At 49.5% G+C, this 17556-nt stretch overlaps 1 protein-coding gene across 1 annotated transcript in view; it reads right to left on the bottom strand.

Moving 5' to 3' along the window:
• Positions 1 to 2790: 2790 nt before the first annotated feature.
• Myo1f (myosin IF) overlaps positions 2791 to 17556 on the bottom strand; it is a 34864-nt gene continuing 20098 nt past the window's right edge. The window contains exons 16-28 of the mRNA XM_026411841.2: positions 14763 to 14844; positions 13248 to 13354; positions 12695 to 12793; positions 12470 to 12614; positions 7623 to 7737; positions 7363 to 7532; positions 6531 to 6676; positions 6016 to 6162; positions 5674 to 5822; positions 5209 to 5292; positions 4305 to 4500; positions 4048 to 4217; positions 2791 to 3248 (exon numbers count right to left, since the gene is read on the bottom strand). Of these exons, the coding sequence (XP_026267626.1) occupies positions 3172 to 3248; positions 4048 to 4217; positions 4305 to 4500; positions 5209 to 5292; positions 5674 to 5822; positions 6016 to 6162; positions 6531 to 6676; positions 7363 to 7532; positions 7623 to 7737; positions 12470 to 12614; positions 12695 to 12793; positions 13248 to 13354; positions 14763 to 14844 (1687 nt within the window). The 3' untranslated portion in view covers positions 2791 to 3171. The remainder of the gene's footprint in view (positions 3249 to 4047; positions 4218 to 4304; positions 4501 to 5208; positions 5293 to 5673; positions 5823 to 6015; positions 6163 to 6530; positions 6677 to 7362; positions 7533 to 7622; positions 7738 to 12469; positions 12615 to 12694; positions 12794 to 13247; positions 13355 to 14762; positions 14845 to 17556) is intronic.

Raw genomic sequence — 17556 nt, 5'->3', positions numbered from 1 at the left:
CGGAGCCCAGTGTGCACTGGTGTGGAGTGGGTTTTGTCCATCTTTCTTTGTGCTAGGTACCCATCTAGGCGTTGGGGATCCAGGTGTGAATGGGACAGACAAGAATCCCTGCTCCAGAACTCAAACCTTAATATGGGGAAGTAGTCAGATGGAGAAACTGATCTTGGGTTCTATTCAGCTCAAAGAAGAAAACAAATAAAACAGAAGGTTGTCACAGTGATGAGGTGGTGACTTCTGAGTTGTCACCTGCTGGTCAAGAAGGAGTGAATGGAAGGTCAAGTAAGTACTGTGCTCAGGGAAGCTGGTACAAATGTCCTGTGATGGGGAGGGATAAGCTTGTTTATCAAGAAATAGGATCCCTTTGCACTGCTGGAGCAGAATGAGGGCAGCATATAGGGGTCAGAAAGTGAATATGGTGAGGATGGGGCTTGCAGGCCCTCGATTATGGTTTGTAGTAAAATCACTGATGAATTTGTAGCAGAAGGAGGTACAACATTTGATCCCTGATGATCATTTGGAAGATGAGTCTTTAGGCCAGAAAGTAAAATAGACCCTTAATTGCAAATCTCTACAACACATCATTCAATCCGAGAAGTGTTGAGTCTCAGGCAAGTGTGGACTTTATATGCAGTGTATTTCTATATGTGTAAAACAAGATGTGCTTCTGTGCTTTTATATGCAGGGAAGATAATAAGAGGTATTTGAAAATGGGAGGAGCCAGGTATGACACATCTATAATCCCAGACACTCGGGAGAGGACCAGAAATAGTCAAAGAATTGTTAAATGCTTTTGTAGCCAAGTTCACAGCCAGCCTGAGCAACTTGGCAGACTCTGTCTTAAAATAAAAAATAAGAATGGTTGGGAATGTAGCTCAGTGGCCGAGCATCCCTGGGTTCAATTCATAGTACCTGAAAACAAACCAACGAAACAAACAAACAAACAAATAAACAACAACAACAACAAAAAACGAGGAAGGAGCATGTGCTTAGTATATTTCAGGCCCTGGTTCAATCCTCAGCGCCAGCAAACAAACAAAAGCAACAAACAGGGCTGGGGTGTTGCTCAGTGGAAGAGTGCTTGCTTAGCATGCTCAAGGCCTTGGGTTTGATCCTCAGCACTGAAAACAACAACAAAAACCCAAAAAAAATTCTGAGGTGGGGAGTAGGAATTTTTAAGGGATTGACTTTTCACACTTTGATGCTATTTTAATAAAATTTTTCTTTTAATTACCATTCAGATAAAAATTCATTAAGTTTTAAGAAAACAAAAAGTCATTTTGGTGCCAAGTGGAGAGGGATGTTGCACTTGCACTCTGGGGAGGGTGATATAATCTGAGGAAGGATGGGGGGAGGCCTCAGAAGGGACTGGGCCCCAAGGAACTGAGAGGAGGGACCCAATTTAAGAAATTTTGTGAGAGTCCACAGGATGTGGCATTGAGCAGCCGATGTGGCCAAGGTGATTGAGGTTTGCAGCCTGAAGATTCTTGTAACCTAGATATGAGATGCTGTCTGTTAAAATATACCACACTCACCCGCTTCTCCATCACTAATGTCCTGCCCAACCCTTATCCATCCATTCTGCCCAGAAGGCCTTATTTCCTGAAAACGGGGTACCCTCAATGGCAGTGGGACCATAGGGCTGAACCTCAAAGTGCCAGAAGGGAGGGCAGCCTACATGATAAGTTTGAGGGCAGAGAAGGGAGATAAAGCCCTGATTCTTCTTTTGCGCTCAGGAAATGCCCAACCCAAGATGTTGATGAGTGACACAGTCCTCTTCCAGCCTGTCCTCACACCAGGGTCCTACAGACAGGCGAGCACATAGTGGTGGTTGTGCTGGAATAAAGAATCTCAGAGATGGAGTGGACCAGAGACATTCAAGGGATTATTAAATGCTTTTGCAGAATGATTGACCAATAATTGGGCTGTTGAGACCTGTTTGCAGCCTTGTGATCTTTTTTTTCCCAGCCCAGCTTGGCTTCCCAAGGTGAATGCAGAAGAGAGAAGGTAGGGATCTTCTCTGTTGGACATTCTTGGATGTCTCATCCTTTATTCTCCAGTGGTTCAGGTGTCCACTGCCTGGAATGTCCTTGTCATGGCATAGAACAGTGTCATGCTTGTAGCCAGGATCTACTGAGACCAACCCTCTTCAGCCTTCAGGGCTCTTCTAGCAATGCCATCTGTGTCTCCTCTGTACTGAATCCATCAGTCTGTCCATGTTCCTCCCAGACTGGCTCCTCCTTGAGGGGCTGAGGACAGAGAGGGTGTCCAGAATGGAAAGCCTGGATCTTTAGGCTCACGCAGTAGCAGGTCTCCCTGCCAGTTACAGCTGCCCCAACAGGGAGCCCTGGAATACTCAGAATCCATGAGAATGTCAGCACCCTCAAAAGTCAGAACTGGTCCTGACCCCAGGTGAATAAAGACTAAGAGAGCACATATATAGGATGGTGGGGCAGGGACCAGGGGTGACCCAGGGTGGCTTGCAGGGAACCATGTGGAACCTGCCTCCTGCCTGAGGGTTTACTGAGGTTCCAGATGAGTTTGAGGGCTGCAGATTTAGAGGTTGACAGAATCTGCTGGATCATTTAGGATGCAATTTCTGGAAAGGAAAGTGGGACAAATTCAAGCTTTGGTGAGAGGGGCTCTGTTGAGTCTTGGATAAGAGGCTGAACCTCTCTGAGCCTCTATTTGTCTACCTGCAAAGTGGGGGCATTCACTGCTCCCACCTCACAGGGTTGTGAGAACACAGTCCTTGTGGATACTCAATGATTTTAATTCACTCTTTCACCAGGCACATATTTATTGCCTATGATGAGAGAAGGGGGAAGTCCCACTTGTCAAGGCCCCTTCACCCTGGACTATGCCCGGCACTTGGTCAACAGCCTAGGACATTCATTTCATAAACATAAGGCAGCTGGGAGGTAGGTTCTGCTGTTAGCCCTGTTTGATACAAGAAGAAATACAGACTTCAGCAGCAGGTGTGACAGGAAGGAGGCCAGAGCCTAGGAGGGTTGCTGCAGCAGTGACTCCTCAGACCCACAGTCTGGGCTGGGATGGAGGCCACGGAACTGGACTTTCTGGCCAATGCAGCCAAAGTAATCCAGACTCTGCAGGCACAGCCTGGATCCTGACAGACAGACGAGCAGGTGGAGGACACAATCCCAGGCTCCCGGCTCAGATCTTCTCCACGTAGTTTCCGGGGAAAAGACCCTCCTGGCCATGTAGGCGGCCCTTCCACCAACCTGAAGAATCTGTGTGAGAGAAGAGAGCTTGGGGTGATGCCCAGCTACCCTGGAGAGAACCCCCATGCCAGTTCAGTGTCTTACTTATCTCTGCATCCTTGATTTGACACAAGGGAGAGTTGTTAAAAATGGAAAGAAAGGAGGGAGGGAGGAATGTCTTTCCTAACCACTGGCTCACATAGTCATTTTCTTTCTTTCTTCCCTTTTTCTTTCTTGTGGTGATGGGGATGGAATCCAGGGCCTTGCTCATGGTAGGCAAGCGCTCTACCACTGAGCCATACCCCCATCCCTGTCATTTTTTATAACATTTCTTGTGCTCATCCCTTATCTATTGCCTTCAGCAGGCTCCTTCCTCCAACCCCCAGAGTGAACCTAGGAATGAACAGGTCTCTGAGACCCCAGGAGGCTCCCACATCTGTCTGTGGAGTGTGTCCTAAGTCCTAGGCTCTGCTGGAGGCAGCCCAGGGAATTAAGGTAGGAGGGGCTTTGGCCCTCCAGACACAGCTTCTTTCCCCTTTAAAGTAGGTTCTGCTACTAGAAATATGTGACAAGTAAGAAAAATGAGGGTCAGGGACCAGGTGTGATGCAGTGAGGCCAGAGCCCCGAGGTGGCTTAGGAACTGACCTTCACAGCCAGTGCTCTCCAGCCTGTGCAGCCATGCCACTGGCATGGAAGGTGTTGCTCAGAGCTGTAAGCTAGTGGCTTCTGTTTTCACATGGATGGGAAGGATGTGCAACAATAGGGGGCAGCCTGGCGGTGTCAGGGTTCTGACCATGCCATACCCCAACCTCTGCCCTGGTGCACACACCTTCCATGAGGATCTCGATGACCTCATTCACATTGAAGCTCAACTCATCGACATCTTGGCCTATGTACTGGTATAGTGCCCGGCACCTTGGGCCATGTACACGTGGTTGGGGCTTGGGTCGGCCCACACCAGGCACAGGTCTCTGCCCCACGCTGCGCTTCCTCTGCATGCTGGGGAGACAAGGGGGTGCTCATCACAGCACCAGACACTCCCTTACCTCTGCCCACCTCCTGGGGCTGCCCTCCCACCCCACCTACCCTGCCACACCCTGGTCAGGCACATTGAGGAATTCTGTGTTGTGCTCTGAGGGTGGCCGTGCCCGGGGACGTCTGCTGGACCCCAGGGTTGAGGATGGAGGACCCCGGGGAGGCCGCTGGGAACCCCCTCCAGAAGTGATTTCCAGGGGCAGGGGCCCCCCTCTGGCAGAAGGAGGCACACCATTTCGGTCCAGGCCTGTGGTGGAAGCAAAGATCAGGGTGTCTGTCAGGGAGGAATTATCTGTATTTCAGGAGGGAGGAGGCAGCCACACTCAGCCCAGTATGGGAGGAACCCTGGAGACATGAAGGTCTAAAGGGAGGCTTTGCAGAAGAACATCCGGCCCCGCAGGAGGCCTTTTGAGGGTGGGTCTTGGAGGATAAATCAGAGCTCATCATGTGTGGGGATTTGGGAGACAAGGCAGAGTAAATAGCCCAAGTGAAGGCCTGGAGGTAAGAATAAATTTGGTGAGTTGGCAAAATAAAATGTAATAAAATGTAATAAGAAAATGTATTTTGCATGGCAGGGGCATAGGATGGGCGAAGAGGTCACTCACTGGCTAGCTGGGATGGGATCTTTTTTAATATATATATTTTTAGTTACAGGTGGACTCAATACCTTTAATTTTATTTATGTGGTGCTGAGGCTCAAGCCCAGGGCCTCACACTTGCCAGAAGAGCACTCTAGCACTGAGCCCCAGCCCCAGCCCTGGAATGGGATCTTGACGGGCTTTGAATATCAAACTAAATTTAGCCTGTATTCTGTGGGAGATGGGGAGCTTGGAAAGTTCTGGACAGAAGAATAGTGAGCTACAGTGCTTGTGGACTCCATTGACTGTAGGTCAGGCTTAGGCCCTGGAGCCCGCGAGAGGCAAATGAAGACACTAAGTGAGGGGTATCTTCTCACCTCTGGGGGGGCCAGGGGCCGCCCGGGTAGGGGCTGGGGCTGACCTTCGGGGTCTTCCCTGGGCCATGCCCTTCCGCGTAGGCTCTAAAAGAAGAAAGGATGCAGGTATTTGGGTGGTGGCTCAGCTGCACCTGATTGTAGGCCCCGCCCACAAGTCCCCTCCATTCTGGCTCGACTCCAGGCACCGCCCCTCAGGCCCTTTGCTCTCCCCTCAGCACTGACATCAGGACAGAAGAGAGTGAGCTACAGTTTGGACACCATTGACTGTAGGTCACGCTTAGGCCCTGGAGCCCGCCCCAGTAGTTGGCCACGCCCCCCTGGACTCCACCCCTCATTGGTCCTTTTCCTTGGGCCCTCCCACTCCCGGGCACGCCCCCGCCGTGGGGCTCTTGCGCATTCCCGACCATCCCCTAGCCGTGATTGGTCGCCCTCGTTGGCTCCGCTCCCGGTTCCGCGCAGACTCACTGGAGCTCTTGGGCAGTCCGTCACCTACGCTGACCGTGAGGGTTTTGCCTCCAGCCTTGAGTACCGCTATGTCTCCTGAGCCGCGGGAAAAGGTGACGCTGCGAGTGCTGCCTCCGCCCCAGCCCTCCTTCTTCACCCGGAACTGTAGTCTGCGGGGAGAAGAGGAAGCTTGGGCCGCTAGCTGGGGTCCCTCTCCCCCCCTCTCCCGGCCGCGGGGGGGAGGGGCAAGGCGCCAGGCGCTCGGGTCCTGGGTCCCTGGGACTGGAGAGTGGGTCCCTGGGACTGGAGTGTGGGTCGCTGCGCCAAGACCAGCCCGAGGATGATGCTGGGCTAGGGGCGTACGTGTCGCTGAAGGTAAGGGGCAGGGGCCTCCGTGCCGCCTCCTCGAAGCGCTTGCACAGAAGGCTGACGAACTCGGTCTTGAAGACGCTCTCCAGGAAGCTGTCAGCCGCGTCCTCTTGGAGGATGAAGAAGTCGTCCTGTCGCGTGCTGGGGGAAGTGGGAGGAAAGGCAGGCGAGAGCGACAGGTGAGGGTGGCGGAAGAACTAACTTGTGAGATGCAACAAGGGACGGACTGTCAGGTAAGGGTCAAGTGAGGGGTTGACACAGGTGAGGGAACGGGGTTGGGGGGGAGCTGGGAAAGTTGGTAATAGAGAAGGGCTGGGTGAAGTCTAGTAGGAGAATGAGTGCAAGGACCGAAGCTGTTGAGGCATAAGGATCTTGAATGTAGGAGCAAGTGAATGTGGCAGGTAGGGCCAAAGAGAGGGCTACAGGTACAGCCATAGGTAAGACTCTCAAGGTAACAGTGGGGCAACAAGTATAAGAGCAGCTGAAGATCACAGGTGACCTGGCCTCACCTGAGGGAGACTCCCCGCAGGGCCTGAATCTCCAGCTTCTTCTTCAGGACCTCACGCACTTGGCCCTTCTCTGGTCCTTTCTTCACCTTCTCTCGCCCAATCACATACACACACTTAGGGGTCAGGATCAAGTCCCGCTTGATGGGCTGTGGGAATGCAGAACCAGAGGCCAGTGGTGGCTGGAGCCTGGGGCATGAGCAGCCTGGGCCCAGGCGCAGGGGTGGTGAAGTGAAGGTGAAGGGGGTCCCTCCAGGTAAAGGTATGTGAGTTATATCAGAAACAGAAGAAAGCTGAGTGAGGGTATATTAGCTCAAAAGGGGTGACTGGGCCAGCAAATGGGTACAAGGTAGGTGAAGCACTTGCTGGATCTTGGTACCCTGGCTCAAGGACAGCTCTTGGACCAGGTGACAGTGCTTGGGTCTTGTGACTGAGGCATTTTTTTTGAATGCTGAGGATAGAACCCGGGACCTTGCATGTGCTAAGCATGTGCTCTACCACTGAGCTACATTCTCAGCCCTGAAGTGGGCTTCTGGGTGAGACGAATATGTAATTGCGGACAGATATGCCTGGCCAGGTAAGGGCATATCTAATGGTCAGGTGTGTCTGGGCTACATGAAAGCATATTTGATGGACGCATACATCTATGATGTTGGAGTGAATACCTGTTGACGTGTCTGGGACAGGTTAGTGTATCTGTGTTAGACACATGTACCCAGGCACAGCCTAGGTGAATATATATATACCTGTGGCTGAGTGTGTCCAGGACAGCTGGCAGTGCTTCTGGTTCAAGCAGGGACAGGGTCTTGGATGTGCCCACCTGCTAGGGCCTCACCTTGAAGCGCCGGTCATACTTGGTGACCGAGTCTGCAAAGTCCACACGCTCCCTCTTGCCCAGGAACTGACGTAGCTCTGGCCGTTCCTCCAGCCCCAGGTAGTCCCCCACGAAGTTCCGATTAATGCTGTTCCTCCTCCGTTCCTTCTTGTTGAGCAGGATGTTGGAAGCTGTCAACATGGGGTCAGGACAGAGGTCAAGGTGTGGCTCTTCTACATCCACCTGTGCCCACCCTGAGTCTCCCACCCCAAGCAGCTCACCTTCCTCCCGCATCTCCTGGTATTTCCGTACCGCCACATGGCGCCTCCAGGCCTTCTGAATGGTGCGGGCAAAGCCGTCGAACTTCCGCTCTCGCATCTCCTCCAGGAGGAAAAGCTGGGCAAGAGGGAAGCTGGGTGGGTCCTACCCTCTCCGCAGGCTGCAGTCCCTGTTTTCCCTGGGTCCACCCCACCCACATGCTTTTGTGTCCACATGCACACACACATGCCCATGCCCATGCCCTATGGTCAAGGTGTTTTCCTTTTCCAGATGACTGGTCCCTCCCAGTATCTTTTTTTTTTTTTCTGTATTAAACTATAGGTGTGGGTTTGTCTCACTGGCTTCAGATCCCGGCTACTTGCTGTGAGGTCTCACCAGATATGGTGTAACATCACAGTTCCTAACATTGCTAATTAAGAGCATGCACAACAAGTGCACCACAATTTCAGAGATGGTAGAAATAGAAGCCAGTGTGCATCTTAGAAAACCACTGCAGCCAGGTATGGTGGCACATGCCTGTAATCCCAGCTAGTTGGGAGGCTGAGGCAAGAGGATCACAAGTTTAGGCCAATCTCATCAACTTAGTGAGACCCTATCTCACAATAACAAAATACAAAAAAGGGCTAGGTATGTAACTCAGTGATAAACCACCCCTCATTTCAATCCTCAGTTAAAAATAAAAAAGATACATTAAAGAAAATATGAAAATCTGAGTTGCAGGATTCTGATGTGATGGCAACCATGTCAGTGTACAACCCAAACAACTATATTCGGCAGCCCTGGAAAGAAAATTTTTGCAGAAAGCATAGAAAAGGCTTGAGTTGCAAGAGTTTAGACCCAGAGAGGACTTAAAAAATAAACTGTAATAGGGTAATTCAGAATAGAAATACTGTGAGAAATGACTGTTCATTTGGAATAATGATAGAGGCTCATATCAAGGAGAGGAATTGAATGGATATTAAAATACTACAACTAGGTGTGGTGGCACGGGCCTGTAGTCCTAGCTACTTGGGAGGCTGAGGCAGGAGGATTGTTGAGTTTGAGGCTATCCAGGGCAACATAGTTGGATCCCATCTTAAAATAAAAAAATAAAAATAAAAATGCTGATTGTAGAAAAATAAATTTGAATTAGAAAGATGCTTGAGGTATATTCAAATCAAATCAAACTTTAGTGATAAAAGGGATAGCCTTGTCAATAGGTGAAGATGGGAAACATTTTTTTTTTTTTTTAATATTTATTTTTTAGTTCTCGGCGGACACAACATCTTTGTATGTGGTGCTGAGGATCGAACCCGGGCCGCATGCACGCCAGGCGAGCACGCTACCACTTGAGCCACATCCCCAGCCCAAGGGAAACATTTTTTAAAAAGATATTTTGTTTTAGTTGTAGCTGGACACAATACCTTTATTTTATTTTTATGTGGCGCTGAGGATCGAACCCAGCGTCCTGCACGTGCTAGGCGAGCACTGTACCCCTGAGCCACAACCCCAGCCCATGGTGGGAAACATTATTAAGAATAAAATTGGGTTTTTATATTAAAAAACAATTAGCACTTCACCCAGAGAGAATTCTCAAATACACAAATAAGAAGGGTTCACTGGGGCTGGGGCTTGTGCTCAGTGGCAGAGCAGTTGCCGAGCATGTGTGAGACACTGGGTTCGATCCCTGGCACCACATAAAAATAAATAAACAAAGGTATTAGGAAAAAAGAAGAAGAAGGGTTCATTGTTAAGAACCCTGCTGCAAAGAGCTTATGTCTGATTTTGTTTCTCTGCTGGCATTCCAGGGGCCTGCAGGCCTGCGGGTCTGTGGGCAAGGCCTGGTGAGTACTCTGAGGTTTGTTGAGGGACAGGGCGAATGGATGAGGGAGACTGGCCATGCAGGACTGGGAAGGGCCTGCCAACCTGGAGCCGCCTCCCTGGCCTTTAACTGTCCTGGGTGGATACAATATGCACCTCCAGGGGCTGGGATTGTGGCTCAGAGGGAGAGCGCTTGCCTCATATGCGTGAGGCACTGGGTTCAATCCTCAGCTCCACATAAAAATATAATAAAAGTATTCTGTCCACCTATAACTAAAAAAAAATATTTAAAAAAAACCACCACCTTTTTGATCTCTGCCCAGTGAAAAGGATCCATTTTCAATTCGGGAAATGAAGATTCCTGTCTAAAGAGCTGGAATGTTAAGAGGAGAGAGACCTAATTAAATTGGAGTTTCTCCAGGTACAGTGGGTCAAATAGTGTCCCCCAGTTCATGCCCAGTCGGAACCCATAAATGTGGCCTTATTTGGAGACAGGGTCTTTGCAGATGTGATGAAGTTACAACAAGGTCGTCCTGGACTCGCGCAGGCCCTGACTCCAGTTGGACTGGTGTCCTTATAAGAAGACGGGGATTTGGACACAGAGATGCCAAGGAGGAGGCCATGCGAAGGTGAAGGCACAGGCGGGAGGATGGATTGCTGGCAGCCGCCGAGGTTAAGGAGAGGCAGAAAAGAGTCTTCCTAAGAGCCAGCTTGTTCTCAGACTTCTGGCTTCCAGACCAGAATTTGCTGATCAAATTTTATAGGAACAGAGAACATAAAGACTTTTTATCTGGGAGGAATGAAATTGATCCAAGTTGAGTGCGGTGAGGTACATGCCTGTAATTCCAGTGACTCGGGAGGTTGAGGCAGGAGGGTCACAAGTTGGAGGCCAGCCTCAATAACATAGTGAGTTCCTGTCTCAAAACTAGAAATAAAAAGAGCTGGGAAAGGGGCTGGGGTTGTGGCTTAGTGGTAGAGCGAGGCCCTGGGTTCGATCCTCGGCATCACATAAAAATAAATAAATAAATAAATAAAGGTATTATGTCCAACTACGATAAAAAAGGGGAGGGGGCTGGAAAGTGGCTCAGTGGTCGAGTGCTTCTGGGTTTAATCCCCAGTACCAAAATAAAAAATAAATTGGTCACCTAACTTCTGTCATTGTCTCATTATTTCTACCCAGTCCAACTTACCCAAATCAAAGTCTGCAGACTGAAATTTTGGTCAAAACTTGATGTTATCTTAGTCTTTGCTAGTGGTGGTTTTATTTTATCTCTCTTTTTTTCCTGTTCTGTATCAATTTTTGGTCTCTTTATTCCAGACAGATTTTGTGATCTCCAAGTAACTAATAAGAGGATTCTCTCTTTTCTCTTTCTGTTCTCTCTTTTTCTTTCTCTCCCTCTCTCATTTTCTTTTCCTTGCCTGTTACAAATTAAATCATCCCAGGTGTAGTTTTAACCGTGGGCAATTTTGACCAGTGATAAGGGTTTTTATCAGTGATATCATCTACTTTGTGGTTGTTTGCCTGGGGTGGCACTGGACCTCGTGCCTGCTGGGCAGGTGTGCTACCCCCAGAAACAGAAGGATCACCTCAACAATCTGTTGTCCTCATAAAGTCCCTGTGGTGTGATTGGAGCAGGTGCCACTGTTATGCGTTTGACATGCACCTGGCTGGCCCTGAGCCTGGCTCCGGTGCCCACGCCCTTTCTCTGCTGCCGAGGGAACCCAGGCTTCCCCTGGGAGTCCAGTGCGGCAGCACGAGGGGATCCCTGTCCTAGAGTTGGGTGTTGTTTTTTTTTTTTATGTCCTAGGGTTTTATTCTTGTCACTGTCACTTTGTCCCCCCCCCCCGGAAATCAGGGTGGCAGGGGGATGGCACAGCTTCCAGGTAAGAGGCTCAGAGCCCACCGAAGCCCACTGAGGGGTCACCTCTGAGCTGAGTACGTGGACTGGGGTCTTCAGTGCATCTGGGGTCAAGGGAGGCCTTGGAATGAGAAGGTCCCCACGTGACCTACAGTTCAGGCCTAGCAGCTGCATGTGCTCATGGATGAGGAATGAAGAAGAGGGAGGTGGTGGGCACCTGTGATCCCGGCCACTGCAGAGCACAGGTGGGGTGTGGAGAGTTGGAGACCGGCCTGGGGACATAGTGAGAAACTGTCTCAAATGAATCAATGAACAAAAAAAGGAAACAGGAAGTAGGAAAGGAGGAAGGGGAAGAGGAGAAGAAGGAAACTAGGAAGGAAGGAAAGAAAGAAAGAAAAAAGCAATACGTAGGAAGTCATGTAAAAGAAGGAAAAAGGGGTGGGGTGTAGCTCAGTGGAAGAGCTGGGCCAGGACCTGGGTTCCATCTCCAGCACCACCAGCCAACAAAGCTTGCAAATAGAAATTTTAGGCTGAAGGTGTAGCTGGGCGGCAGAGCCCTCGACTAGCATGCGTGAGGCCCTGGGTTCATCCCAGGACCAAAAAGAAAGAAGCAAAAAAAGAAAAAAATTTAAAGAAGAAAAAAAGAATGAAAGTAGAAAAACCAGTGGAGGAAAGGGTGAAGGAAGGACAAGGGGACACAAGACCTTTGTGGATAGGTGGCGGCCTCCCCCACCTTCCTGGCCACCAAGAACCATCCAGCAAATGTGGCTTTCTCAGAGCAGCTCCTGTGTGCCAGTCACTGGGCAGTGTTTGTTTGCTTTGGGTCCTAGGGCTTGGGCTCAGGGGGCTCTCCCCCTGAGCTACATCCCCAGCCCTTTTTATTTTATTTTGAGATAGAGTTTTGCTAAGTTGCTGAGGCTGGCCTCCAACTTGAGATCCTCCTGCCTCAGCCTCCTGGGGCACTGGGATTGTAGGTGTGCACCACAGAGCCCAGCAAGCCTTCCTGTTTTGTCTAATCCTCACCCCAGTTTTGCAGGGGGCAGCTGTTATTCTCACCATTTTCCAAATGGGGAAACAAGGCTTGGAGGGGCAAGGAAGCCTGCCCAAGGTCACACGGTGGCCTGAAGGACTCGGGGCCATTGCCACAGGTTGGTCTCTTCCTTTCTCTTCATTCTCTTGCTCCCACTTACCGACTCTGGGTTCTTGACGAAGACCTTGGTGCTCCCCATCTGGTACTGGTCCGGCTCCATGTTGACCGCCCTAAGCAGATGCTGGACACCCTGACGTTCGTCCCCACGCCACCGTGGCCAGGTCTCAGGGGTCAGGATGGCGTACCTGGAAGCAGAGGGTGGGGTGTGGGGCATTTGGGGCAGGGCGGCTGGTCATTTGCTGGGGCCGCTGGGCCAAGCGCTCACCTCTGCAGGAACTTGGAGAACTGGCGGCGGTAGGCGAAGCCAGCCCTGCGCACCCGGATGTTCTCCCGCAGGCCCAGGTACTCCACCTGGTGCTTGACCCTGTGGGGAGGGCGGCCTGAGACCCTGCAGCTGGGGGCTGCTGGCTGTGGGGAAGGCAGGGCAGGTCCTGCAGGGGTGGGTTGTGTTGGGGGCTGTTCCGGGTGAGCACTGAGGTCTGGGACTCCACTCAGCCCCCGGGGGGCCTGGGGACGGGGGCTGTGCTCATCCTGGTGGTCAGTCCTGGGGTCAGTTCTGGACTTTGAGTGTGGGGAACTGAGGCTGGGGGCTGTGCTTGTCCCTGGGTCAGCCTGTAGTCAGTCTAGGGTCACCCTGGGGGCCAGGGGGGGTCTTGGTCAGTGCTAAGTCTAACCTAGGAGCCCTGAGGGGTTTCGTGCTGGCCCTTGGGGCTGGTCTGGGTTAGTTCTGGGATGGGGCCTGGAATGGGGGGTCAGTCTGTGGGTCAGGTGGCATGCACTGGTCCAACCAAAGTCCAGACCTGGCCAGGGGACGTCACCTGCTCTCTTCCCAGTCTCGGGGCCTCTTGGTCTCGTTGGGTTTGATGCAGCGGATGTAGTGGGGGGTGCACCTCTTCAGTGTGGCCACCAGGTCGTTGGCTTGTTTCTGAGAAGCAGGAGAAGTCAGGGTGAGGGGAGCACAGATGGCCCCTCTCCTCTCCCCACCCAAGAAACAGACACACCCATGGCGGGCGGGGCTGGGGTCTGCGCTGATGGAGCACGGAGTGCACACTCTGAGTGTCCACCAAGAGGGGTGATATCCTGGGTCTGCCTGCCCTCCAGCTGGGAGCTCTTGCACGTGCCACACTCCCCATGCTTAGCTTGGCACACAGTAAGTGCTCAGGAAATGTTTGCAGACCGAGTAGCTGACCATTCAGGGGACCATGTTGCCCAGAACGTTTCTACCTGTCCTTTAGGGAGACAGGGATTTGGGACATAAAGAATCATGTGTACATGCTTGAGAGGCCAGCCTTGGGTTGTGTATTTTAGTCACCCCAGGAAATAGGGTGAACAGAAAAGAATTCTTCTTGGGGTGGGGGAAACTAGTGGGAGTGACTCAGGTTCTGCTGTGTGGCCTTGGCAAGTGAGTGACCCTCTCTGAGCCTTGGGGGTGGAACTGAACAAGCTTCTCGTGTATCCGTGTTCTGTGCTTGCTGCCAGTATGCAGTAAGCACTCAAAAAAAGAAAAGGGTGCTCATACATTATTAGAACGGGACCCCCAAGTTCATCGCACCATTGTTTATAGTAGCCAAAAGATGGAAGCAGCCCAAGTGTCCAACAGATGAATAGATACAACTGGTCCACCTAGACACTGGATATTTTCCAACCTTAAAAAGGAAGGAAATTCTTCAACATGGCGCCACACGGAGGGACCTTGTAGACACTGTGCTCAGTGAGATCAGCCAGGCAGGCAAGGACACGCTGCAGGCAGGACACACTCACAGGTGGTCCCCTGGAATCATCAGATTCACAGAGACAGTGAGCAGGGTGGTGGGTGCCAGGGGCTGGGGAGCGGCTGGGGCGTTAGTGTTTAAAGGGAACAGGACTTCAGTGTGAGAAGGCGAGAAAGTTCTGGAGACGGACACACTTCACACCTCCGAGCTGTGCACTTAGAAATGGGTAAGATGGTCAGTTTTGTTCTGTGTGTTGAACGTGCTCTCCGACACGGGGGCTGGGAGTGTGGCTCAGTGGTAGAGTCCACGCTTAGCAGGTGCAAGGCCCATCCGTGGGTTCCATCCCCATCGGTGGAGGAGGAGATGATGGGGAAGGAAGGAGGGAGGAGGAGAAGGCAGAGGAGAAGGAGAAGAGGAAAAGTGGTAAAGAAAATTGATTTAATCTCCCAAACTTAGAGGTGGAAGATGGTGCCTGCCAGAGGGTGCCAGAGACAGGCACAATGGCCCCAGGTGTGGGGGAGAGACCGACACTGGAACCAGGAGGGACCCACTCTGGGGACTGGACAGGGTGGGACCCAGCCCTTCTAATGCCCAATTCTCCCTCGTCTGCCCCAAGCCCACCTTGATCTTGGAGCCAGCAGTGCTTGGACGGCCCTTCTTGTCCACATCCAGCTTCTCAGGAAAGAGCATCCGGAGGAAGTCCCTGGGCGGGAAGAGGGAAGGTTGGGGGTGCAGCTGGACCCTGGGGCCAATGGGGCTGCCTAGAGCCACGCACGATGCAAATAGAGCAGGGGAACTGTGGTGAGTGAGGTGCGGGGTTGGTGCTGCCCTGTGCGTTCCTTGATTGATCTGCACTGGGTTTGCTCTATGTCATACATGATTGGGTAGCAAGTAACACAGAGCAGAGTTAAATAGAAAAATAGGTCAATCAGCGAAGCATCACTGGAATCTCCAAGACAGCTTGTTAACACACACTGCCAGGGCCCACCTAGAGGTTCTCATTGTTAGGCCTCGACCGTGACCCAATTTTCCTTCCTTCCTCCCTCTTCTTCCTCCTCCTCCTCCTCTTCTTCTCTCATTTTTTTTTTTTTTTTTTGGTACTGGGGATTGAACCCAGGAGTGTTTTATCACTGAGTGAAATCCATAGATCTCATTTTTTACTGAGACAAAGTCTAAGTTGCTGAAGGTCTCACTAAATTGCTGAGGCTGGCCGTGAACTTCTGTCTCAGGCTCTCCAATCACTGGGATCACAGGTGCGCACCACTGCACCAGGCTGACCAATAATGTCTAATGAGTTCACAGGTGATGCTGATGCTGTGGGTCTAGGGACCCCACCAGGAGAATCATGATTCTAGTTCTGTGTTTTCCAATGTGGCGGCCACTGGTCCCATCTCACTGCTGAGGTCCTTGAAATGTGGCCTATTCATAATTGAGACATGCTGCAATTATTAAAGTATACACTGGAATCCAAAGACAAAAAACTGTGAAATGTTTCTTTCTTTCTTTTTTTTTTTTTTTTACATTGGTTATATGTTAAAAATGGTAATATTTTGTAGTGGTGTGTGACTGAATGGCTGGATTGAGGAGACTGAGATAGGAGGATCACAAGTTTGAGGCCAGGCTGGGCCACTTAATGAGCCCCTGTCTCAAAATAATAAAGGGCTTGGGGTATAGCTCAGTGGTAGAGCACTTGCCTAGTGTGAGGCCCTGGTGTGTGTGTGTGTGTGTGTGTGTGTGTGTGTGTGTGTGTGTGTGTGTATGTATGTATATATATGAAAGATATTGAGTTAACTAGAACATATTTAATTTTACCTGTTTCATTAGTCCACCTTTTCACTTTTTAAGTGTTGCTTACTAGAACTCTACAGGTGGTGGAAGTGGTGATTAACTGTAGATTGACATGAGGAATCTTTAGGATGAAACAAACATTCTGAAGTTGAATTGTGGTGATGGCTGCACCTGCATTCTGTCAATTTACTACAAGTCATTAAATTCTACATTTCATAAATGGGAAAACTTAATGACATGGAAATTACACCTCAATAGGCTGTTTAAAAATAATTACTTGAATGATGTTGGATACGATTATATTGGACAGCCCTGATCTAAACTAATGGTTCTCAAATTCTGATGTGCCCTTGGATCCTCAGGAGGGTCTTATTAAAATGCAGACTCTGGTATAGTGATGCCACCTGCTTCACTCTTCCTGCTAAGGATTGCTTTAGCTATTCTGGGTCTCTTATTTTTCCAGATAAATTTCATTATTGTTTTTTCTATTTCTATAAGGAATGTCATTGGAATTTTGATCGGAATTGCATTAAATCTGTATAGTGCTTTTGGAAGTATGGGCATTTTGATAATATTAATTCTGCCTATCCAAGAGCAAGGTAGATCTTTCCATCTTATAAGGTATTCTTTGATTTCTTTCTTTTAGGGTTCTATAATTTTCATTATATGGATCTTTCACCTCTTTTGTTAAGTTGATTCCCAAGTATTCTATTATTTGGGGGTGGCTATTGAGAATGGGGTAGTTTTCCTCATTTTCCTTTCTGAGGATTTGTCACTGATATACAGAAATGCCTTTGATTTATGGGTGTTGATTTTGTATCATGCTTCTTTGCTGAATTCATTTACTAGTTCTAGGAGTTTTCTGGTGGAACCTTTAGGGTCTTCCTGGTATAGAATCATATCATCAGCAAATAGTGCCAATTTGAGTTTTTCTTTTCCTATGTGTAACCTTTTAATTTCTTTCATCTGTCTAATTACTCTGGCCAGTGTTTCAAGAGCTATTTTAAATGGAAATGGTGAAAGAGGACATCCCCACTTGAATCAAATGTATGGAAGATGATATGTCATGAGCTTTGTAATGTTTTGAACAACCAATAAAAAAGATATAATCCTCAATATTTAAAATAAAAGGAGCTGATTTGAAGTGAAGAGGCCATAACTAAGAACATGTAAAGGATTCATACATGGTACTGAGCAACCAGCTGAAACTGGGAGGAATAAATTTGTGCTAGCTTGAATCTGCTCAGTGCTGTTTCTCCAATGATGCTTGTTTGACTAGGTAAAGGAGAACAAGTTTAATTTGTTGTTCCAGCATTTTTTTTTTTGAGAAGAATATGGTGCAAGGAAAGTGCACTAAAGGAGATAGAAACTTAAAGGATCAATCACACATCAAAGAATAAAAAGTGCTAGAGGACTTGAAAGCAGTTGCATACAATGGAATGCAAACATTTAAGCACCTGCTTTGTAGTTTTGATGAATTTTACCAAATGTTTACACTCATGTAATCTTCAACATAATCAAATAATAAAATACTTTTATCACTATAAAAAAAAGAAAGAGGACATCCCTGTCTTGTTCCAGTTTTTTGAGGGAATGCCTTCAATTTTTCTCCATTTAGAATGATGTT

The sequence above is a fragment of the Urocitellus parryii genome, chromosome 3 (assembly GCF_045843805.1).
Source record: "Urocitellus parryii isolate mUroPar1 chromosome 3, mUroPar1.hap1, whole genome shotgun sequence".
Taxonomy (NCBI): Eukaryota; Metazoa; Chordata; class Mammalia; order Rodentia; family Sciuridae; genus Urocitellus; species Urocitellus parryii.
This window is presented reverse-complemented; position numbering and strand designations above follow the sequence as displayed.